The sequence below is a fragment of the Tachysurus fulvidraco genome, chromosome 5 (genome assembly GCF_022655615.1).
Source record: "Tachysurus fulvidraco isolate hzauxx_2018 chromosome 5, HZAU_PFXX_2.0, whole genome shotgun sequence".
Classification (NCBI taxonomy): Eukaryota; Metazoa; Chordata; class Actinopteri; order Siluriformes; family Bagridae; genus Tachysurus; species Tachysurus fulvidraco.
The window spans coordinates 5,900,930-5,926,989 of NC_062522.1; the positions used below are offsets into that span (position 1 = coordinate 5,900,930).

The 26,060-nt window shown below is 40.6% G+C and overlaps 1 protein-coding gene and 1 long non-coding RNA gene across 12 annotated transcripts in view; one reads left to right on the forward strand and one right to left on the reverse strand.

The window, feature by feature from the left end:
* The first annotated feature begins 22,528 nt into the window (after positions 1-22,528).
* The window catches only part of LOC113640761 (polymeric immunoglobulin receptor-like), a 72,068-nt gene continuing 68,536 nt past the window's right edge, over positions 22,529-26,060 (forward strand). For 2 of the 11 annotated variants that reach the window (XM_047813177.1, XM_047813178.1), the window contains exons 1-5: positions 22,529-23,350; positions 23,445-23,765; positions 24,133-24,456; positions 24,596-24,937; positions 25,877-26,029. In XM_047813177.1, coding sequence (XP_047669133.1) covers positions 23,311-23,350; positions 23,445-23,765; positions 24,133-24,456; positions 24,596-24,937; positions 25,877-26,029 — 1,180 coding nt within the window. In that variant the 5' untranslated portion in view covers positions 22,529-23,310. The remainder of the gene's footprint in view (positions 23,351-23,444; positions 23,766-24,132; positions 24,457-24,595; positions 24,938-25,876; positions 26,030-26,060) is intronic. The other 9 variants (XM_047813167.1, XM_047813169.1, XM_047813180.1 and 6 more) reach the window with 8 other exon arrangements.
* Positions 24,301-25,592, reverse strand: LOC125141166. Its single transcript, XR_007140525.1, has 3 exons — positions 25,297-25,592; positions 24,581-24,742; positions 24,301-24,440 (listed from the first exon to the last, which is right to left on the reverse strand). It is a non-coding gene; the product is annotated as an uncharacterized LOC125141166 (long non-coding RNA).

Sequence of the window (26,060 nt, forward strand, 5' to 3'; positions counted from 1 at the left end):
TCTCAGGGTATTCCACCATGACCTTAATCCAGGATACCGGCAGAGTTTCTAACGACGTATGTTTTGGTACTCATTTTTGCTAATTTGTGGGTTAAATTTGAGCAAACACAATATACACGTACACCAAGCACTGTTAAACATGAGAAAGTACCGGTGAACAGAGAGAAGAGCGATACACACCTTCTCTTCACCAAAGCTACAACCCTACTGCCGCTTGCAGCCGCTCAGCTCCAGACGTCACCTAAACCCGGCCCGACATCATGATATTTTGCGCATGCGCGGTATTGGTGTGGCTTTAGGTGACGTCTCTCAGCTCCCAGTTAACCTCTCGTCCATGGAAAGTCACACAAACTCGAGAGAAATACACCACAGTAAATAAAATGGAAAAAACACGCCAGCATTTCCATAAAATGGAAAAAATTTAATGTTCCTTGGGCGGGCCGGTACCATTTGGCCATTGATTTGATCTTCACAAATAGAACTGAGCGAGTGAGTAAAACGTACAACTTAATCACAGGTCTTTCTGATCACAATATGATGTTAATTGTTAGAAAGCTATCCAAAAATCATCTATATTCCTTTTGTAATATTCGGCATAAATTAGAAGTTATAGGTATTCCCAAGAATAAAAGAACTCAACTTGAAGATGAATTACAGAACATAAATTGGAATAATGTTAGGCAAACTCATGATTTAGATACCTGCTGTACTACAATGATGAAAAAACTAACAGATGTGATTCAGAAACATACTCAGTTATTGAAGTATCCAAAACGTAGAAGGGCTTTACCCTGGCTGAATAAGGATATTCTCCAGCTGATGAAAAAAGAGACCTTGCGCTCAAACATACATTATTAAACAAAACTATAACACAGATATACTTGTTTTTAAGGGATTATTAAGAAATAAAGTAGTTAGGGAGTTTAGCAAAGCAAAAACAAACTACTTAATGAAATTGATGGCCGCCTTAGGAGGGAACAGTTCAGAACTTTGGAAACATCTAAATATTTTAACTAATCGAGTGCCTAAACAACAAAAATTAATAGCGGAATAAAATTCTAATGGAATCGTTACTAACGAAAGGACTGAAATTGCAAATCAATTTAATAGATTCTTTATCCAATCAACTGAGGATTTGGCTAACAATTTTCAACCAGTCCAATTAAAACACATACTGAGAGACCAAACAAAATCTTTTTGTATAAAAGAGGAAGACCAGGGTGAAATTGCTGAAGTTTTTAGACAGTTACGGCAATCTAAGGCCAAGGACAACACTGGTTTGGATACTGCTTTTATAAAAAAAACATAGTTCTCTCCTTTTACTACCAGTTACACATGTACTGTAGTAAACTTATCTATTAGAGCAAATTAATTTCCTCAGCAATGGAAAACAGCTATTACAACTACAGTCTTTAAGTCTGGAGCACCTGATCAGGTCTCAAATTATAGACCGATTTCAATTTTACCTGCACTCTCAAAGGTTCTAGAAAAAACAGTAGCCAAACAACTTGTTGATTATCTTGAAAGTAACTATCTTCTATACACCAAACAATTTGGGTTTAGACCACAGTACTCAACAGAGCTGGCAAACTGTTACGTCAATGAAACAATAAAACAGTCATTAGATGAAGGTAATTTAGTGGGAGCAGTATTTCTTGACTTGAAAAAAAGCCTTTGATACTGTGAACCACGAAATTCTTTTAAATAAATTAGAAAATTGAAACATGTCACATGATGCAATAACTTGGTTTAGATCATATCTTGAACATAGACAGCAGTGTGTTAGAATAGATTCCACACAGTCATCTTTTCAAACTTGTCGAATCGGAATTCCACAAGGCTCAATTTTAGGCATACATTTGCTTTTTAGTTTTGTTACGACCGGGTCTAGGTCAGACCGTAACATACAGGTAAAAATGAAACTCAGCACAAAAATAGAAAAAAAAAAAAGAAAAATAACAGAACGCGGCATGTCAGTTTCCTTCTTGTAATTATTTTATTTAGGTGGTGTCAGCTTCAGAAGTCGGAAAGGCCAAAATAATAAATAAAACTCCCTCTAACTCAACAAGTACAACTCCCTGAACCTAATCCAAAGAAAAGAAAAGAAAGTACATGTCCTTCCCTCGCTCCCTATCTCGCCAAAAACAATAATAAACCGAATAACAAAACTGGCACCGACTTCCTACAAACCACCGAATAGTGTGTATTTACAAGGTCCACATATAACCATATTTACAAAAATCTACATGAAAAACACATACAACAGGACACTCATACAACGAGGCAGGAAACACAAAATGACTAAAACAACCCACAATTTCGACAATACACCGTGCTTTGCACAACGGGGTAGTACGGCACACAAGCCACAGCATACCACCATTCAAAACCGCGCCCCCTTTCACTTTCGCCGACGTGGTTTAAATGTCCACCTGAAATTCGCTGCCAGCCAATAGCACGACGAAGAGGCGGGGCATAGAATGTCATGATGATCGTCCAATGGCATGCAGGCGGATATGTGACGTAATTGGAGGGGCTGAAACAAGAACCAGACACCGAAAGACCCCAGTGACAGTCACAAAAATAATAAGCAAAATTCAAAACATAAAGGCGTAACACCCCCTCCCTTAAAAGTGAACGTCAGGTTCAACTTCAATTATGGCCTCGTGATAACGAATCAGCCACTACATTCTCAGAACCTTTCTTATGCCGAATCTCCAAGTTAAAACTTTGCAAAACTAAAGACCATCGCATAAGTCGTTGGTTGTTGTTTGACATACGACTTAAAAACACTAAGGGATTGTGGTCTGTAAAAACCATAACGGGATCAGGGCATGACCCAATGAAAACTTCAAAGTATTGAAGCGCAAGCAAAAGGGCAAGGGCTTCCTTCTCAATAGTGCTATAGTTTAGTTGGTAGCGGTTGAACTTGCGTGAGAAGAAACTGACAGGGTGATCTATGCCATGAATGTCCTCTTGTATTAAGACAGCACCAGCACCAGTACCACTTGCGTCTACTTCAAGTTTAAAAGGTTTCTTGAAATCAGGTGCTGAAAGAACAGGAGCACTACATAACAGTAATTTTACCGATTCAAAGGCGGCTTGGCAGCTAGAAGACCACACAAAGGGGATTAAACCCCTTTGATAGATTTGTAAGAGGCAATACAACATCCGAGAAGTTTTTACAAAAACTCCTATAATACCCAGCCATTCCCAAAAATCGCCTAAGCTCCCGTTTAGTCTTGGGGGCAGGAAAAGAGGCGACAGACTCAACCTTAGCCTCCACAGGGCGAACCACACCTTGCCCGACTTGTTTACCCAGGTAGGTCACCGTAGCTTGACCAAATTCACATTTTGCTAGGTTGAGTGTAAGGGAGGCAGCTTGAAGGTTAGCAAACACTTTACTTAGGGTGCCAACATGGCTGCTCCATGTGTCTGAAAACACAACCACGTCATCAAGGTAGACCTCACAGTTGTCTACATTACCTAGGACCTGAGACATAAGACGCTGAAATGTAGCAGGAGCATTTTTTAGACCAAAAGCCATAACCGTATATTGGAGGAACCTATCTGGTATACTAAACGCAGAAATTTCTGATGCACGTGGGGTTAGTGGAACCTGCCAATAACCCTTCAGAAGATCCAACTTCGTTACAAACTTAGCACTACCTATCCGATCAACACAATCCTCCATCCTGGGTAGGGGGAAAGCATCTGCTTTAGTTAGAGCATTAACCTTTCTATAATCAGTGCAAAATCGAAAGCTTCGATCAGGTTTGGGAACTAGTATGCAGGGTGAACACCAGGGACTACAGCTAGGCACAGCAAGACCATTTTCCATCAAATAATCAGTTTCTGCTTTCATCATGGCATGCTTTGTGGGATTAACTCTGTATGCATGTTGTTTAACAGGGGCATTATCACCAACATCAATGTCATGTTTAAGAACAGTGGTACGTGAAGGAATGTCAGAAAAAAGTGATGGAAATTGTTGAATAAGACTAATCACATCTCTTCGGGCCGGTGGTGACAAATGAGCAAGTTTGACCTGCATATTACACAACCATTCTGAATTTTTCAACTGAGCACCTGGAAAACAAGCACTACCTAGGAAGAGCCCATCCATTTCAGGAGAATAATCAGACGGTGGTACTCCCATAGAGACAACCGCTACTGAAACCTCTTCTGGACTTGCCGAACTAACATCCGGGGTAGATCGAGAAACATACGGCTTAAGCATATTAACATGGCAAACACGAGACTTCCTTCTCCGATCAGGAGTCTTTACAACATAGTCTGTGTCACTCAACTTAGACTCAATAAAATAGGGCCCAGAAAACTTAGTGTGGAGAGCTGAACCTGGTAATGGCAATAAAACCAAAACCTCATCCCCTACTTGGAATGTACGCTCCACTGCATCTTTATCAAATCGCATTTTCATACGGGACTGTGTTGTAGCCAGCGAGTGTTTGGCTAATTCACAAGCTGCATGAAGACGCTCACGAAGGGCACTAACATACTCTACGACGCTCTTGACTGGAGATTTCCTAGAGCTCTGAGACAAGAACACTTCCTGTAACAGTTTTAAAGGACCACGAACAGTATGACCAAAGACTAATTCGGCTGGGCTGAACCCAAGTGACTCTTGCACTGCATCACGAATGGCAAATAACATTAAGGGAATCCCTTCATCCCAGTCCTTTCCCTGACTGTAACAGTAGGTCCGAAGCATAGACTTTAAGGTCTGATGGAACCTTTCTAAGGCACCTTGAGACTCAGGATGGTATGCACTAGATACCTGGTGGTGAATGTGCAGTTGCGTCATGACCTTTCTAAAAAGCGTGGACATAAAATTTGAACCTTGGTCTGACTGGATGTATTTCGGTAACCCAAAGGTGGTAAAAAACTTCACAAGGCTCTTAATGATGGCTCTAGACTTTATGCTACGCAAAGGTATGGCTTCAGGGTACCTAGAAGCAGCACACATCATAGTTAGCAAGTAGGTATTTCCAGACTTGGTTCTAGGAAGGGGGCCCACACAGTCTATCAAAATTCTTTCAAAAGGCTCACCCATTACAGGTATAGGCTGAAGAGGTGCAGGGGGAATAACCTGATTAGGTTTACCCGCTACTTGACAAACATGACACGAACGGCAATAACTGCTGACATCGGACTTCATGGCAGGCCAGAAGAAATGCTTTAACACACGGTTGTAAGTCTTTCTCACCCCTAAGTGGCCAGAGAGATCATGGTCATGGGCGACACTTAAAACTTGGGTTCTATACGGCTTGGGAACCACCACTTGAAAGACTGACCTCCAATCATGATCCGAGTTTGGAGGTGCCCATTTACGCATTAACACATCACCATCAAAGAAATAAGCTGTTGAATAGTTAGCCAAGTTTGACTTTTCCACAACTGCAGCAACACACGGAGAGAGTGAAGGGTCTGATTGCTGGGCTTCCACCAATTGTGAACGTCCAACACCAAGCTTATCACATTCCTCCTTCAGTACGGAAATAACTTTACTGTCTGGGTCAGTTTCAGAACTGTGGATCATATCACTCTCGGGAGTGCTCTCACACAGAGGATTTGTACTACACATAAATGAGTCTGAAAGATCATCAGCATCCTTCATTTTTCGGGCCTGGGCACGCGTCACCACGCACAAAGTAAAAACAGAGGGAAATTCACGTGGCAGCTCATCACGGTCATTCACAGTTGGGTTGTCAGTTACCACAGGCCAACAAAAAACCTTCCCACCCGCTAAATCGTTGCCCAAAATAAATGAAACCCCCTTAACTGGCAACTGCGATCGAACTGCAACTTTAACAAATCCAGCCACGACATCGGATCGAAGATAAATGTTATGCAAAGGTGCCTTCACTACCCCAAGTTCAATACCCTGAACCAGAACATCTGTACCACAACTAGATTGGTCCGATAACGGGAGAACACCCTCCAAAATAAAGGACTGAGCGGCTCCAGTGTCTCTCAAAATGCGCACCGACTTAAAATCCAATCCAGTGTCAGAAAGAGAGACCATACCATCTATAATAAAAGGTTCGAATGTAGAATCAACTGAGTCAAGTGAAAGTAAACTGTCAGAGTGTTGTGGCGGAGTATGTGCTAAAGCAACACTTTTCGGACTGCTATGTGCTTTCCGTCGGTTTTTGCGTGTTAACACCGGACAAGCAGCAATGAGATGTCCAGACTCACGACAATAAAAACATTCACGTAACTCACTAGCATTCTTAGGAGTATTCACCGAGACCCTCTCAGAAACATCACGCCGCGGAGACGAAAATACAGTTCGATGAGTAAGCACAAACTCATCTGCCAAAACGGCAGCATCAGCCAGCGAAGAGACTTTTTGTTCATTCAGATAAACCACCATTTTATCAGAAAGACACGACTTAAATTCTTCCAACAGAATCAATTCTTTTAACTGCTCTAAAGTAACCACCTTGTTTGCAGCGCACCACTTATCAAACAAAGCAGATTTCTCACGCGCAAACTCAACGTACGTTTGGCTGGCGGTTTTGGCCAGTTTACGAAATCTCTGGCGATAGGCTTCCGGAACAAGTTCATACGCCCTCAAGACAGATGACTTCACAGTTTCATAATCCATACTTTGTTCTAATGAGAACGCAGAACACACTTCTTGAGCTTTTCCCACAAACTTGCACTGCAATAGTAACGTCCAAATGTTTCTAGGCCACTGCAGAGTGGCGGCAATGCGCTCAAAAACAGAGAAATATGTGTCCACCTCACTTTCCCTAAACATAGGAACTAACGCAATATGCCTACTAACATCAAACCCACCAACACTTACAGACGGAGTTCCTTGGTGTGCACGCTGTAACACCGGTGATGATTCATGTAGAGGCACAGGCTGCGCAGGTGCAGGAGACGCAGGTGCAGGAGGTACATTAGGACCATATTCTGGCCTCTCTCCAAGAGCAAACCTTAACTCAAGCTCCTTGAGTTTTATCTCCTTCTTTGCCTCCAACTCCAAGGTTTGTAGCTGTATTAGTTGAGACTGATACTGCTGACGACTTAACTCAAGGTCAAGTTGTTTTAGTTGGAGCGCTAGCGCGGGCTCCTCCAGCGGTGAGCCTGCTGCTACTGCGGGATCTATGCGCGTTGGGTCCTCAGATTTACGTCCAGCCTCCGCTGCTGGTAAATCCTCAGACCCAACTAAATCAAATGCAACACCCTCCTCGGTAGGCTCAACAAGAATTCGCTGTTTTATCAGCTCCGCACACAGCAGCTCCTTGATGTCGCGCTTATTGGCACTCCGGGGAACCGATATGCGGAAAAAGTCTGCAAGGGTTAATAAGTCATCCTTACGACATCGTTCAAACTGCTCAAACGTAGGACAAATAACAAACTGATCTAGATCAAACTTTGTAGCCATCTCTCATAAAATAAACCCCACACCCCCAACGCCAAGACAAAACCGCCGGCAAACGTACCCGAAAAGAACAACACACGAAACACACGGAGCGCACAGGACGAGCCCCCAATTCTGTTACGACCGGGTCTAGGTCAGACCGTAACATACAGGTAAAAATGAAACTCAGCACAAAAATAGAAAAAAAAAAAAGAAAAATAACAGAACGCGGCATGTCAGTTTCCTTCTTGTAATTATTTTATTTAGGTGGTGTCAGCTTCAGAAGTCGGAAAGGCCAAAATAATAAATAAAACTCCCTCTAACTCAACAAGTACAACTCCCTGAACCTAATCCAAAGAAAAGAAAAGAAAGTACATGTCCTTCCCTCGCTCCCTATCTCGCCAAAAACAATAATAAACCGAATAACAAAACTGGCACCGACTTCCTACAAACCACCGAATAGTGTGTATTTACAAGGTCCACATATAACCATATTTACAAAAATCTACATGAAAAACACATACAACAGGACACTCATACAACGAGGCAGGAAACACAAAATGACTAAAACAACCCACAATTTCGACAATACACCGTGCTTTGCACAACGGGGTAGTACGGCACACAAGCCACAGCATACCACCATTCAAAACCGCGCCCCCTTTCACTTTCGCTGACGTGGTTTAAATGTCCACCTGAAATTCGCTGCCAGCCAATAGCACGACGAAGAGGCGGGGCATAGAGTGTCATGATGATCGTCCATTGGCATGCAGGCGGATATGTGACGTAATTGGAGGGGCTGAAACAAGAACCAGACACCGAAAGACCCCAGTGACAGTCACAAAAATAATAAGCAAAATTCAAAACATAAAGGCGTAACAGTTTATATATAAATGATCTTGCATACAGTTGCAAGAAAGCCAAATGCCAAATGTGTGCAGATGACATAATTATATATGTCTCAGCAAAAACTCCTCAGATTGCAGCTGAAATGCTTTCAAAAGAATTGGATGGTGTATTACAGTGGCTCCGAAACAATCATCTGACCCTGAACTACGATAAGACAGTCTCTATGTGCTTTTCAATAAAAAGAAAGAACAATAAAAATTTTAGAATAAAGATTGATGAGAAGGAGATAGTTGAGGTACATGAATTTAAATTTCTTACATTAGATTCTCATGTTAAGTTTGATAATCATGTAAAGAGGCTGTGTAGAACTGCCAAGACTAATTTAAACTGCTTTCGATTGATAAGACAATATATACCCATTAAGGCAGAACAGCAATTTATGCATTCTATGATATTTTCTTATCTATCATATTGCATCACTGTTTGGGGTCAGTCCAATCAAACAACAATTACACCTATTAGGTCATTATATAAACAGGCATTAAAAGTAATGGACCAAACACCTATAAGATGGCACCATTGCATCATTCTAAGGAAGCATAATATATTGAGTTTTGACAGTTTTGTAAATTATTCATTTTTAAAACTAATTTTTAAGTGTATGAACAACCTTGCACCAGAAATACTCTGTCAATTAGTAGTGAAATAAAAGAGCGGAATAAGAACTAGAGGCACAACTAGTGGAAACTGTATAGTCGCAAAACGTAGAGCAACATTTGGTCAGACGTCATTATTAGTTAGAGGCCTAAATTTATGGAACGATTTACCACCAGAAATTAAAACATTAACAAGGCTCAAGGTTTTTAATACACATTTAATGCAGTGGCTGAAACTGAAACAACTCTGCGAACATTGACTGTATAGGATACAACACAATGTATGCAAACATAAGGTTGCAAATGTCAGCATGCACAGAACCTATGCATACATTTGTGTTTCTTATTGTTAAATATATCTAGACTCTGTCTTATAGTGATTGCTATATTTATTTACGCCCATTTTAGCTTATGGGTGGAATGTATTTATTGCATGTATTTTAATAGCTATAAATTCTTGATTTAATATTCTGTAATTTCTGTTTTAACTTTACAAGCCTAACCAGGGACAGGGGTTGCAAATTAGTCATGGCTATAAACCTGTATGCATGGCATCTACTTTGTATTTTATAAAGTAATGTTTTATGCATTTGTCCCTGTCAAATAAACATCAATAATAATAAAAAAAAAAATCCAAAAAGAAATTTAAAACAAAAAAACTAAAGCCACGTTAGAGACTGAGTCAACTCAAAAAACACAAAAGTAAATCATTAACTCAATTTTCAGAACCAATAAATAAAATAAATAAAAATCAATTTCCACAAAATACAAATTAAAATGTAAAAGAGGAAACAGAAAATAGACTTTGTAAACAAATTATAAAGACTAAAACTAAATCCAATACAATTGAAGAGAAAGTAAATTAAGAAATAAGAAATCACAAAATCCAAATTAACCGTTCAAAACCCAGAAGCAATACAAAACCGATTGCAACTGAAGAACAACAGCAAACTAACGAAGAATCAAATCAAAATTGCAAATGAAATACTTCAAAAATAATATATTATAAAAAAAACGCCGACTGGAATAATTACAGGCCGTCACAACACCGATGTAAGAGATTAATGTTTTATAGAGAGCCAACGGAATCTTTTATTGCAAAAGCCGGTAGAAAACAGTGATCCAGCACTGCATCAGGTTCTCACAGCTGCTTCTATGTCTATGCCCAATTTATGTGACAGTACTAGACCGATATTGCAGCACAACTCATAGGGTCAAGGCAGAAATGCTCTTCAAACAAATCGCCGTCTCGTCTCAAGCACTCGCATCCAGTTCTGGGAAGTGACGGAATCGTGTTAGCGACGTGGTAATTCACCAAGTGACGCATTCCAGGTAGTGATGACCGTTTCGTGAACGAATCGTTCTTTAGAACCGGATCTTTTTAGTGAACTGGATGAACCAGTTCACCAAATCCGACTGATTCGTTCTGAACAGAGTCAGCGCTGATCCACAAGTTACTAAAGTTACTCACTTTCGGTCATGCCTGACAGCCCCTCCGACTCTAAATAAACTAATATCCTGGAGTATATGTAACTCCTGTACACTGAACTGAGACATGTTGTGCCGAGAGAACTGTGAGCTCAAGCTGTTGATACTGTGCATGCGTGAAACACTGAACTGAGAACTGTTTCTTTCAGACGCTTCCGACATACAGTACTGAGAACCGATGAGCTAAATCACTGAACTGATACAGCAACAAATGGAAATGGTTATGATTTAATGTTTTATCAATGTATGAGTGTTTAACTCAGTTACATTAGTTTTTGAAACAACTGATGGAGCGAAAGAAACATTTCAAAATTCTTTTTTTTGTTGATGAAGATTAGTTTATTAACTTTATATCTTTAAGACACGTAAAACATCCGGGTTTGAACATCAATGCCTGTAATGGGTGTTTTAGTTGCAAAAATTAAATGTAAGAAACGTATTCAACTAAAGTTATGATTACAAAGAAGTTTTCAAATGTGTTAAATTGATTGTATTAATATCTGCCGGCAGCGGCGGGATCATAGATATCTATACATTATGGGCAGGATGAAGGAATTTACGTCATTACGTCAGGACATAAAAGAACTGTGAACTAGATTATTGAACTGGTTCATTAAAACGAACTGTCCGAAAGAACCGGTTCGCGGAAAAGAACTGAACTTCCCATCACTAATCCCAGGTAAACATGCATGCTCCGTGGTGCTGCCAATAAGCTAACATTTCCCCTGCACCGCTGCACCGTGACGTAATCAAAATCACTCCTCCTGCCATACAATGTTACACGTTACCATTGTTAACATGTGAAAGTTAAATTAATACTTGTTGAAATACTCAAGAGTTTGGTAAATAAACAAGAGTTTGGGTTTCATTCTTGGTTTGAAGATAGTGACTCAGCTGTACAGACTATCAGGAGAAGTTCAGTCCAGCACCATGGCACAGAAGATTCTAATGGCATCTGACTTGGACCTTGAGAGATAGTGGGTCAAGTCCAGCCATTATGATTGAGGGGGAGAGAGAGAGGGACAGAGAGAGAGAGAGAGAGAGATGCTGGAATGACAGGTTGGTCCCTGTTTTTGTTCTCAAACCTGGTCTGTGAGTGAAGCCCTGCCCCTAAACACCTAAAAGGTGACAGTGACTCACTCGAACCCAGCACACACATCCTCATAGTGTGTCAATCTGATTGGTTTGCTTAAAGATTCATAACTTTTTTGTGTTTATTGCATTTCCCAGATTCTTTCTCTTTAAAAAATGAGCAAAGGTCGTTGTTGTGAAAAATCTTAGTAAAAATAATTAAAGTATTATTCCTTACAATACTATAACCAAAGTAAAGTATTAAGCCTTGCAAAATATTACAATTGGTGTGATAAGACATATGTAGGCGATGTTGTAGGGCCCAGATGTTATAATAGTTTTAAGGTAATATATGACTAACATATAAATGGCCACACCTGAGTCAAAGTGTAAACGAGAAAAGAAGTTTATTGTAATCATAAACTTAGTAAAAGTAACCAGACTCAGTGCTATCAGGCCTAGTCAGTCTGAGCAACAATGTGTGAGGAAGTGAAAGTCAGGAGTTGCCTCATGTAGGGAGTAGGGTGAGACCGCTGAATCAGGCGACCAGCTGGACGGACCTGCTGACTCTGAGATTGAGGGTCTAAGGGAAAAGCTGAACCTGACCTTTAGTAGAAATAGAGAAACTAAGGCTTAAAATATGTACAGTATGTGCAAGCCCAGTCTGGAAATTGACAGACTGAGATCATAACAATGTTCAGTTCATAGGTTTAGTAACCTTAAGGAGTCAACATAGAACTCCACTTACAGACAAAGCAACATAACAGCAAGGGCTTAGCAAAAACAGCAATTCAATAACTTATCATAACTCATAAAGATAACATAATATAATCATAAATCATATACAGTATAGAATAGCAAGAAATGAAATGAGGAAACACTCATTGTAGCTGTAAAAGGGGATTAATAATAATTAATACACAAGACATCTGTGTTATGGAAGACTGAGTGGCAAATAACTCAAAAATACGGAGGTGAAGAGATACGAAGATCTCTGGAACACATTTTTAAAAACATTTTTAACCACGAAGCATATTTTTGCAGAAGTAAGTCAGGAAAAACAACAAGGCAGACTTGTTTTTCTGATAAATTAAAAGGGCAGACTTGTTTTTCTGGGAAATAGGGGGAAGTCACTTAGTGATTCTGTAAAGTCAGGGGAATTTAGAAAGGTCATTATGAAATAAGGAGGAATTTCTTCCGCTGTGATCTCTGTGTCTGTATGCCTGCTAGTTCTGATTGGAGTCTCAGTTTTCTTTGTTTTTTTTGGCACAAGATGCAAGGTGCTGTCAGCACTCTTCCAGACTTCCCGGGTTGCTATGCTTCTTCCAGATGCTGTGGCCACCTTGGATTTTCACTTCCAGGGCGGCGGCATTGTAGGTATCAGGCACTATATAAGGACACTGTTTTTCACATGGTCCCTTGCCAGATGGTCTTCTTACTTTGCCCTGTTCACTGTAATTTCATCTTGCCTTGTTCCTGTTCAGCCCTGCCTGGTTTGACTCTGCTTGTTTCTGGCTTCTGTGTTTCTACCTGCCCTGTATTAACCTACCTGCCTGTGTAGCAAATTATTGGACTGTTTTTCACTCCGTGGTTTTGCCTGCGATGCATTATGCTGACTTCCTGTGTACCAGATTATTATGCTGTTTTTCACTCCGTGGTTTTGCCTGCCTTACGTGATTATCTTTAAATTTATTAAAGACTTTGGTGCAGATTCCCTTGGCTTCAGAAACACAATACCCAACCAGACTGGACCACATCATGGACTGGGGAACCCACTGCCACATTCACTGCCTCGACTCGACTGAGGAACCTTCCTCGGATCTCAGTTCTGTGCCACTGGACTACCATGACCAGGGAGTTGACTTCAGCAAGACCCTAGCCTCCCCCTGTTCCTCCTCATCAGCTCTATGACTGCGTCATTGACTTCCTGCCTGGAGCTACTGGCCATCTTTTGCATCTGACCAGACCCAAGAGAGAGTCCATGTGCAGTACATCCAGGATTCTCTCAAGGTTGGCATAATCCGTCACTCTTCATCTCTAGTGGGGGCAGGGTTTTTCTTTATGGGAAAAAGAAAACCATGGCAGCGGCATGTCCAATAATGTCCAATAATTTGCTACACAGCCGTTTGGCCTGACCAATGCACCAGCGGTCTTCCACGACTTGGTTAATGATGTCCTGTGTGACCTTAAAGTTTGTTTTTGTTTACTTTATGATATTCTGATCTTTTTCCGCTTCCTGGAGGAACACAGACACCATGTTCGAGTCATGCTCCAACACCTCCTTGAGAATCATCTGTATGTGAAAGCTGAAAATGTGAATTCCTCACCAGCAGCACCACCACCTTGTGCTTCATTCTCTCACCTGGTAGCATGCAGATTGTAACCTGGTAGCATAGTTCATCAGCACTGTCACTGACCCCTACACTGGCTAACCTCTGATGTTTGTGTGGGGGCCGTTCTGTCTCAGCAATCTACCAAAGACTCCATCCTTGTATATTTATAATCACACCCTCCACTGTCACCCATATGAGGATGGGTTCCCCTTTGAGTCTGGTTCCTCTCAAGGTTTCTTCCTTCATTCTAGGGAGTTGTTCCTTGCCACTGCTAACCGAGTCACCTTAGACTTGCTCATTGGGGATAAATACATACAAATTTAAATATATCTAATATTAATCTTGAATTTTGTATTCTATTATTCTTTATATTAACCTTTGTTTTATGTTTATGTTCTGTAAAGCCGCTTCGAGATGATGTCAATTGTAAAAAGCGCTATACAAATAAACGTATTGAATTGAATTGAATTGAATTGTGCTTTCTTCTCAAGGCACCTCAGTCCGGCAGAACTGTAATATCCTATAGGAAAATGGGATCTCTTAGCCGTAAAGTTAGCCCTGGAGGATGGCGTCACTGGTTGGAGAGTGTGGGGCAACCCTTTCTAGTGTGGACAGAACACAAGAATCTTGAATACCTTTGCTTGGACAAGCGTCTGAATTCCAGGCAAGCCCGTTGGGGTCTTTTCTTTGGATATACTTCCTTCCTACATTATGGTCCGAGCTCTTTGCTTTTATATTAAAAGGAGGGTCCAGCAGGCCACCTCCAGTCTCCCGGTTCCAGAGGGCTGTCCAGAGGGAAGGTTGTATGTTCCTGACCATCTACACTCCCAAGTTCTCTATTGGTGCCACAGCTCTCACCTGTTCTGTTACCTCAGCTCTGCTCACAATTTGTCAGTCCTCCAGCAGCGCTTCTGGTGGCCTAAGATAGGATGTTCAGTAGTTTGTGGTGACATGTCCTGTCTGCGCTCAGCATAAGACACCCCAGGCTACTCGAGCCGGCTTGCTCCATCCTCTGTCTGTTCCCAGGTGGCCCTGGTTTCATGTCTCAATGGACTTTGTTACTGGCTTACCCCCATCGGCTCTGCTCACCACCATCTTCTCCATTGTAGCTCGATTCTCTAAGATGGCCCATTTCATTGCCTTGGCCAAACTTCCGTCAGCTAAGGAAACAGCCCTGCTCATGCTCCAGCATGTCTTTCGCTTGCATGGCCACCCACGCAACATTGTATACAATTGTGGTCCTCAGTTCACCTCTAACTTCTGGAGAGAGTTTTGCCAGCTCCTGGAGCCCACCATCAGCCTGTCCTCTGGGTTTCGTCCTCAGTCCAATTTACAAACCGAGCGGCTAAACCAGGAACTAGAAAAAGGACTTTGCATCCTGTGTTCCAAATAACCTACGCTCTGGACCTTTAACCTTGTGTGGGCAGAATATGCCCACAGCTCCCTGCCTCCCTGGCACGGGTCTCTCCCTCTTTCAGCCACATATGGATACCAGCCTCAACTGTTCTGCAACCAGAAAATGGAGGCCTCGTTTCCTTTAGCCCTTGCCCTGGTCAAGAGTTGCTGACGAGTCTGGAAAAAAGCCCACTCAGTGGTTCTAAAATGCTTCTATGCCTGGTGGTTCAATAACAAGTGCCGTCCGACACCCCTGTATTATGTCGGTCAGAGGGTCTGGCTATCCACCAGAGACCTGCCGTTTAAGGTGGCCTGCAGGAAACTTGCCCCACACTTTGTTGGGCCTTTTCCCATCTCAGAGGGGATCAATCCTGTGGTGGTCTGACTCAAGTTCCCCAAAGACCTACCTACGTATTCACCCTAAACTCCATGTCTCCAGAATCAATCCAGTTTAAGCCTGCTCGCTGGTTCCCTACACCAGAACCCCTCCACTCACCTTGATCGTTGATGGGGACCCTGCTTACACTGTTCGCCATCTCCTCCATTACAGACTTCGTGGTAGGAGATTACAGTATCTGGTTGATTGGGTGGGTTATGGTCCAGAGGAGAGCTCCTCGGTTCCAGCATACCACATTTTGGATGCTGACCTCATCATGCAGTTCCATCATGACCATCCTAACCAGCCAGAAAGGGATGTCATGAGACGCCTCGTGGACGGAGGAGTTACTGACTCTTCTCAGTTTGAAAGTGAAATTGAAAGTGACGTGACATACGGCTTAGTATGGTGACCCATACTCAGAATTTGTTTTCTGCATTTAACCGATTCAAAGTGCACACACACAGCAGTGAACACACACACAGTGTGCAGCCATTTATGCTGTGGTGCCCGGGGAGCAGTTGGGGGCCCTGCCTGATTTGACTCTGTTTGTTTCTGGTTTCTGTGTTTTTGCCTGCCCTGTATTACCATGCCTGCCTGTGTACCAGATTATTGGACTGTTTTTCACTCTGTATTTTTGCCTGGCCTGTACTACCCTGCCTGCCTGTGTACCAGATTATTAGACTGTTTTCCAGTCTGTGTTTTTGCCTGTCCTGTATTACCCTGCCAGCCTGTGTACCGGATTATTGGACTGTTTTTCACTCTGTGTTTTGCCTGCCCTGCATTATGCTGCGTTCTTGTGTACCAGATTATTGGACTATTTTGAATTCCGAGTTATCTTGAGTTTACACTTTAACCTACTTACATCTTAATTCTTGACATCGTATTTACTTGTCTCGCAGCACCCGCTTCTAGCCAGCTAGCATAACTAGTTTGTTAGTTCGGCTACCGCTAGAACAAGCTCTCGCATCTTCCACATTTTCATTTCACAGACTGGAGTGAGAGGCAGGGAGTTGACCTGCTCAGTCCAGTGGCTCGCTCCCACTTTGCTCTCCTCCACGTCCATTATCATCTTTTAGAAGCAAACAATAAACAATAAATAAATGAATAAATGAATAAATAAGTTAAATAGTCCACTATTTAGGCCACTCATCAAAAAACCTTACTTAGACCCAAATGAACTATCAAATTACAGACCTATCTCACACCTTCCGTTTATGTCTAAAATACTTGAAAAGGTTGTGTCTGTTCAAATGAGCTCCTTCTTACAGGAGAGCAACATCCTTGAAGAGTTTCAGTCAGGTCTCAGGCCCCATCATAGCACAGAAACTGCACTTGTTAAAGTTACAAATGACTTGTTCTTAGCTTTGGACCAAAACTGTATGTCCTTATTAGTTCTACTTGACCTTAGTGCTGTATTCGACACTATAGACCACAACATTCTTCTAGATCGCTTACAAAATTACACAGGTATTCATGGACAGGCTTTAAGTTGGTTTAGATCCTACCTGTCAGACCGATACCATTTTGTAGAATTAAATGGTGAATCCTCAAGTTTATTACCAGTTAATTATGGGGTCCCTCAAGGATCAGTTCCAGGACCTCTGCTTTTCTCGATATACATGCTTACATTAGGGAACATTATTAGAAGACATGGGATTAGTTTCCATTGTTATACTGACGACACAGTTATATATCTTATCAAAACTAGATGAAATAGCCACAGTGTCCAAATTAACTCAATGCCTTAGAAAGATAAAAGACTGGATGAGCTGCATCTTTCAGTTGTTAAACTCTGATAAGACAGAAATACTACTTATAGATCCAAAAACCAGTGGACAGAAACTCACAATTTAACTTCCTTTTAGAGGGATGTACTGTTACTAGTAGCTCAACAGTGAAAGACCTCTGTGTTATAATAGACAGCAACCTGTCTTTTAAAAATCATATCGCCCATACTACCAAAACAGCCTTCTTCCACCTTAGAAGTATTGCCAAGCTGAGAAACATCCTGTCTGCCTCTGATGCTAGTTCATGCATTCATGACCTCTAGTCTGGACTATTGTAATGCATTACTAGGTGGTTGTCCTGCATCTTTAATAAATAGGCTACAGTTAGTCCAAAATGCAGCTGCCAGAGTTCTCACTAGGACAAGAAAGTATGACCATTGTAGTGATTTTGGCTCGCGAAGCAAGGTAAATATTTATAAGTAATTGTAATGTGTTATAGTGACTCTAAATATGTTAACCTAAGTTGAAATTTACGGTAATGGAATTAACGTTACACTTATTTGGTCTGTTCGTCCGCCGAACAGGCCGTGTAACCTTTATTAATTCTATGAAGGAGGTATCTTCCCGGCCCAGGAAGGTTCACTCCCCTTTTACTTTACACCGTAATTTGAATTAAATTAACTTAATAGAACATGTAGTTCAGACCAGATGTTGCAGGTACCTTAATTTGTGAGCGATACTCAGAGACAATCACTTATTTGGCACAAAAATATGGCATTTAATGAATGAGACAAAACACAACATAAAACTAACTACACAAACAAATGAAAGAAATAGGGAAAACGAAGATGAAAATAAAGTAAAACAAAAGAAATTAAAATTGGGGAAAGGGAGGAAAAGACTGGAAAGAAGAAATTAGAGAAAGGAAGGAAAGGAATGGCAAGCTTAGACTCAAAAATTAATCACACCCTAACTGGGAACTCGTCACAGAAACTTAAATTCACCTTATGATCCAATGAAAGATTCCTACTTAAAATTACGCATCTAAATTGGTTGGTAAAGGAAACGGTTACTTGCATTGGCTTACTGCACAAGAGTCCGGATGCAACAGAGAAATCTCTGAAAAGTCAGTTGGGGTGGGGTCAGACGTTCTTCCAAGTTCTCCTGAAGATCAGAGCAGTTGTCGTTCTTGGAAGTGAAGCTTGCTGGAACTTCTTTGAAGGAAGATGGAGTCGTCTCCAAGCTGTTCCGAAAGTCTGACCACTGATTAGTGGTGTTTGTGACAATTTAAAGGTCGCGAACTCCACCCATTTTTGGGGAGATGACCAATACTTCGGTCAGGATTTTGGAGGGAAAAACTCCCTTTGTTTCAGGTGTCTGTGGGCGTGGTTTAGTTATCAAACTTTTAGATGATTTTAAAGTTTGATCCAGGGTGTATTAAGATGGTATGGTGCCTTTCGTGCTCAAATAAAATACACCGTTGTTTAAAAAAAACGAGTAACTGATAATTTTGTGGTCATTTGGATACTAAACATGAAGGGTAATGAAGGTATAAAGGCAGCGGTGCATTATATACACAGATCAGTAATCGAAGGGTAACTGATGTTAATACGATATTGTGTTCTTATAAAGGCAAAGAAACCAAAATGAAACATAAAACAAGATGCACTTTCATTAGGGAAGTAAAAACAAAACGATAGCTTCGTATACATTCTGACATCAGACCTTAAAGGGGCATAAAGCATTAGAACAGGTATACGTTAACATGCCATGATCAGTAATTAGAGTGTAACGGATGTTAAATACAATGTTGTTTCTGACACATGAATAAAATACACTCTTGTCAGGAAATTAAGGAGCAAATAATTTTAAGTCAGGCAAGCCTTCCTTAAAAGAAGAAACCATTACAAAAAGGGTTATAAGAATGAGAACCTTAGAGTATCTTATCTTTGAGTTTTATTAGTAAAAGGAATGTCTCATTGTGTTTTGTGTGTGTGTGTGTGTGTGTGTGTGTGTGTGTGTGTGTGTGTGTGTGTGTGTGTGTGTGTGTGTGTGTTCTGTTTGAGGGCCCCAGAGAAGCCGCATGCGGTTATCTGGTCTTTTTGTAGGCTCCAGTCATTCTGGAGCCAGGTGTATGTGTAAAACTGGGTTGCTCATCGGTTAATTGAGGAGTAGATGTTGAAATTTAGGGTGCCTGGGACATGAAATCTAAAATGACCTGTACCAGACGCTACTCCATATAACCCCAATTTTATCATCTCTACACTGGCTACCTGTTAAGTTTAGAATTGATTACAAACTTCTGATACTTACATACAAGGCTCTTAATGGTTTAGCTCCCATGTATCTAACTAGTCTTCTAACACGTTACAATCCTTCACACTCTCTGAGATCACAAAACTCAGGACTTCTGGTAGTTCCCAGAATATCTAAGTCTACTAAAGGTGGTAGAGCATTTTCTTATTTAGCTCCCAAACTTTGGAATAGTCTTCCTGATAGTGTTCGTGGCTCAGACACACTTTCCCAGTTTAAATGTAGATTAAAAACTAATCTCTTTAGTCAGGCGTACACAATACATCCTATAATATCATGCACCAGTACATCAGACCTACACATTTTTATGAACAGCAGATATGTTAATCCCTCTCCATATATATATTTAAATCTTGAATTTTTTATTCTGTTAATTCTTTTTCTTTTATTATTTGTTATGTCTTTTATTATTACTTATGTTTACCTTCTGCTCTATGTTTATATTCTGTAAAGCTGCTTTGAGACAATGTCTATTGTAAAAAGCGCTATACAAATAAACTTGAATTGAATTGAACTATTTTTCACTCTGTGTTTTTGGCTGCCTTGCCTAATTAGTTTTTCAAGCTCATTAAACCCGTTTATTATTTACAAAGGCATCCTGCATTTGAGTCCTTCCTTCCGGCCCACCCTGACTGGTACACTAAAATATGATCAAATATTTAACAGGTTTCATATGATTTATTTTATGCCTCGGCCAGTCATATATACACAATTTTCTCAGTAAATGTTTAGAACATGAAAAAAATTTGAAAGTAAAAAATAAAATCAAGCCAAATATGAACACTGAAGGGAATATAGATTAATTATTTATATGTTAGTAGTATATTAGATCATTATAGATTTATAAATAATATAAACAATAACAATAAATCTTAAACTAAAACATCAACAGTAATAATAACTTCTGTGTCGGGGAGCCCCATGACTCTTCTCCTATGCGTGCCCCGCCCGCACGGAGCTGCTCGCCGGCTTACTTAACACTTACACCTGACTCTCGTTATACACTCATCACCCTACCAGTATATATACTCCTCTCTCACCCTCAATCCCTGTCCGTTATTATCAATGGTACAGCTGTGCATGTCTCGCCTTTCCAGTGTACATGTTCAGCTTCAGCTAAGTGCTCGCTAGGAATATACACCGTCTGCCTTTCATCGATCACTGACTGCAATTTTCCCAGTCTATGCTTCTGCTCATTTACCCACAATCCCCTCTGAGCCTTCCCAAACCGTTTATTCGGACACAATGTTACTCACAAGCTCCTATGATTCCAAAATTTATTCTATTGCTCAACTACCCACAATCCTTCCTGATCAGGACTCCACAGCTCAGTTAACCACAGATCTCTCTGATACGCCAGGAGGTGCTGCTCAGTATTCATCTAAGAAGTCTGCTAAAGATCTGACTTACACAGCAGTGACTTTCCACACTGACACCACCAACTCAAATGATACAGTTCCAGAGATTATCTTTTATAAGGAAGAGCACTTGTGTGACTATGACACACTCAGTCATGTACATTCTGACCAGATTATTAAGGGTTCTGTAATTGGGGCAGATATTCCACTCAGTATTTATATGCCTTTTCTTATTCTTCCTCTCTACTGTTATACATCCACACTATATGTGATTGCCAAGAGCATAAAACTAAGCTGCAGCACGGTGGCCAAGACCATAAAGCGGTTTAACAGGACAGTTTCCACTCAGAACAGGCCTTGCCATGGTCAACCAAAGAAGTTGAATGCATGTGGTCAGCGTTATATACAGAGGTTGTGATTGGGAAATAGACGTATGAATGCTGCCAATATTGTTGCAGAGGTTGAAGGGGTGAAGGGTCAGCCTGTTGATGCTCAAACCATACACCGAAACCTGCATCAAATTAGTCTGCATGGCCTCTTCTAGAGATGATGCTCAAGAAAGCCCGCAAACAGTTTGCTGAAGACAAGTAGACAAAGGACTTGGATTGCCATGTCCTGTGATCTGATGAGACCAAAATAAACTTATTTGGTTCAGATGGTATCAAACGTGAGTGGCAGCAATCAGGTGAGGAGTACAAAGACAAGTGTGTCTTGCCTACAGTGAAGCATGGTGGTGGGAGTGTCATGATCTGGGTCTGCATGAGTGCTGCTGCCACTGGGGAGCTACATTTTATTGAGCGAACCATGAATGCCAACATGTACTGTGACATACTGAAGCAGGGTGTGATCCCCTCCCTTCCGAGACTGGGCCGCAGGGCAGTATTCCAACATGATAATGACCCCAAACACACATCCAAAATGACCACTGCCTGGCTAAAAAAGCTGACGGTAAAGGTAATAGACTGGCAAAGCATGTCTCCAGACCTATCCATGGGTCATCTTCAAACGGAAGGTGGAGGAGCACAAGGTCTCTAACATCCACCAGCTCCGTGATGTCATCATGGAGGAGTGGAAGAGGACTCCAGAAGCAACCTGTGATGCTCTGGTGAAGTCCATGCCCAAGCGGGTTAAGGCAGTGCTGGAAAATAATGGTGGCCACACAAAATATTGACACTTTGGGCCAAATTTGTGTTTTGGCCTTCACAAAAGTTGTGTTTGCTCTCCATTCACACCTGAGTACCACTGTGGTGTTGATATAAAGTTAGGGAGAAACAGTTATTCTCCATGGTCAAGCTTTTTCCTTGGTGACAATACACTATAACTTTATGAGGGAAAGTCATGTATGTCTGGACTAGAAATTCTTTTTGTAAAAAGGTTTTAAGAACAGCTTGGATATATGGAAAATATACCACTGAGATAACAAACTCTTCAGAATAAACAATATTTGGTAATATTACAATTTATAGCCTTTAGCATACACCCTTTTCAAAATGACACACAATACTGTTTTGTAGAGATACAAATAGTGTTACACCCCAGCATTCAAAAACAGACAGGAGAAAGATTTACGTGCAGGAAGCTGATCTCAGAAATTCTAAATATTTTAATATCAGAAGGTGTTCGTCCAAAGTATCACCAGAAATGTCTACAATTCAGACACAGTGCTGCTCACAGCTTATTGACTGTTGAATATGGTGTGGAGCTGATGCAGTCTGAAAAGTTGATCCCGGATCCATGGATACATTGTGGCTGCCACAGAGCAGAGTTGTTAAGATCTCTGTCAAAAAGTGAGACATGGAGGAGGATGCAAGCGCAGATGGAGCAGTCTTTAGTAAACACAGTGTCAAACAATGAAAAACATCAACAAAAATCCAATTAAGAAGCAGAGGTTGGATGATCAGAAAACAGACATAAACAAGCACAGGCAAAAACATGGGAGTCAGGGATCAAAAACAGAGGTTGAATAAATGAGATCTAAACATCTAACAAGCTGGTAATTAAACAGGGATATGGGATTAAGTGGAAGTGTTTTCCCAAAGCAGCAACAGAAATTAGATTGATTACACACTGTAACTGACCAGAAGCTCCTTTTGTGTTTGAAATTTGAAAGCATTTGTAAAGTGCTTATGAAGTTCACAAATATTTCAGACACACTTCCTGTTCAGCTCTTTCTCACACAAATAGAAGTGGAAGTGGGTGCAGCATCACTTTATGGGTAAGACACAGATGAAGACACGACACATTCATAGAGCAGGACAGAGACAGTAACAGTGTGTAACAGAACAGGAGCTTTAATATCTTTTTGAAGCAGAGTTGGTATAGAGATCTGTGAGAGTGAACTCAGGATGAAGATCCTCCTCATCTTCACCCTCTGTCTGATCTCAGGTAAAGAAATGCACTTCAAAGCTAATGCTCACTATCAGCAGCAGTGTTACATGAAAGAAGGTTTTGCTCAGATGGATTTTTGGTGTTTTGTTAGATGGAGGAACCTCAAAGGAAGTAACAGGATATTCAGGAGGAGGAATCCTTATCAAGTGCAAGTATGATACAGAATACAGATATAACAAAAAATATTTCTGTTATGGTTCATGGTCAGTCTGTTCTGACCAAATAAAGACAGGAGATAAAAACCAGTGGGTAAATTCAGGAAGATTCTCACTGTTTGATGACACCAAATCATCAGAGTTCTGGGTGATGTTCAGAGAGCTCACTGTACAGGACACTGGGACGTATCAGTGTGGAGTTGATAGAACTTCAGGGATAGACATTAACACACCGGTGGAACTGAAGGTAAAGGAAGGTGAGTCTCCCACCACTGTCTTCTGTTTATCTTTCTGTTTTTAGTGTCATTAAGAGATGTGGAAAATAGGTAACTATACTTTGTTTTAATTTAAAGAGAATTTTTCAGTCCCAAGAATAATTACTTGTCTATTTTTCCCTTGTAAACATAAAAAAAAAAAAAAAAAAATTTAAATTCCCAGGGTTTTTTTTTTTTTAATATATTTTTAAATCTTGTCTGCTTTGTTTGAAAACTAATAACAAATAACATGTAATTGATCATTAGACCAAAAGGACAGTATATATGACATAAATGATCATCATACACATACAGTAGTTAGTAATTAATTGAGTTGACCATGATTTGATTTTGAACTTGCTCCTAACAGGGTCCTTGGTCTCTAGAGAAGTGACTGCATATGCAGGGGGAAGAATTGACATCAAATGCAGATGTGAGGATGAATATAAAGACAAATCAAAATCATTCTGTAAGATCGGAACACATCAGTCTTGTTTTAATCAAAAACAAACAAAACTGAACAGTGAATGGTCACATGATGGCAGATTCTCAATTCATGACAACAGAAGTGCAGGATTCTTCAGCGTGTTTATCAGAGAGCTTAATATAGAGGACACAGGAACATACGCGTGTGGTGTTGTTGTGTCTGATAAACTGGCGGTCTACACTGTAGTGACACTGAATGTAACAGAAGGTGAGGAGCATTAATTGTGTTTTAAGCAGATGAAACATGTGGTCATATTTCTATGCAAATATACTGTAGAACTGTGAATGTGTTGTTAGTAGGAGCTAGGACACAAATACACATGTAAACTGACCTGTTTGGTTTGCAGATCTGTCCTATGAGAAGTCCATCAGTGAGACTGTCCATATAGGAGGAGATTTAACTTTCATATGTAAATACCCACAATCCCTCAGGAGTGACCCCAAGTTTATCTGTGGGGGGAGGATGCAAGATTTTGCTTGCTTTTATAAGGACTCTGTTAAAGATAGTGGGAAAAAATTAACTTTTGGGAAATTCTCCCTGTATGATGACAGAGAAAAACAAATCTTCAATGTGAGTATTAGAGATGTAACTAAGCAGGACTCTGAATACTGGTGTGGAGCTGAAAAAGCCTGGACATCTGATCATGCATACAGGGTTTATTTCACACAGATCAACCTGACAGTCACTGGTGAGTTTGTAGAGACGTGTAGACACACTGTGTTAACTTTTCTGATATAACAGATGCTTTGTTTTTAACTAAGACTAATCTGTGGTGATATTATTAGCAGTTCTGAATAGAAAATTCAAATACAGTAAAAAATATAGCAGTTATGTTTTTTAGAAACAAGCTTTTTATCACAATGAACTGAAGTGACCTACTTGATATTATCCTATAACCTTTAGACTTCGGTTTTTAGACTAACAGATGCGATAAGCAGATTTTTATTAGGTTCAAATCAGTTCATCCTGTGCATGTGTGTTTTCGCTTCACTACATTTCCTGTTACTTAGATGTATTAAAAAGAACAGAGCAACTGCTCACATCAACCTGTAACTGCTGATTTTGTCAGCTAACAGCAGTCAGTATTTCTGAAGTTCCACACATACTGTCATGAACGTGAAACAGGTTAGATCCAAATGCTGGTTTATTAGGCAAAATCCAAGACAGGCAAGGGTCACACATCAGGCAAACAACAACATCAAAGGAAATCCAAAAGCAGAAGTCAATAATCCAGGCGTAGGTCAGGGCAGGCAGCAAACATTCACAAACACGAAAAAAACAAACAAGGTCAAAAACAAGGCAATAGACAGAACAGAATAAATGTGCAGTATGCAGACAGTGCTAACAATACCTTGCAACACGGAAGAGTTCTGAGTGAGCTTAAATAGACCGAGTGATTACAAACAGGAAACAGGTGTGCTGAGTTGGTGGTGCAATGAATAGTGGGAAATAGAGTCCTGATGCTAAAGTGCAGCAAATCCTCTGCAGGCCAGTAGAGGGAGCCCTCATGGCTCTCATAACACATACAGTGTAATAATGTAGTTATGTAGTTGTGTTGCATCTGTACTGCTGTCAGTCATACACTAGATTTACTCAATTAATATCATACATTATCTAATTGAATTAGATCCATATATCCCAGTTTCAACCTCAAAGCCAACACGCCCTTCATCATCATCATCATCATCATCATCATCATCATCATCATCATCATCATCCCCACTTCTTTGTCTCACAGATAAAAACAAATCCTGGACTACTCCAGCTTCTCCTCCAGCAGGTGATTCTGCTCAGATGCACATAGTCTAACT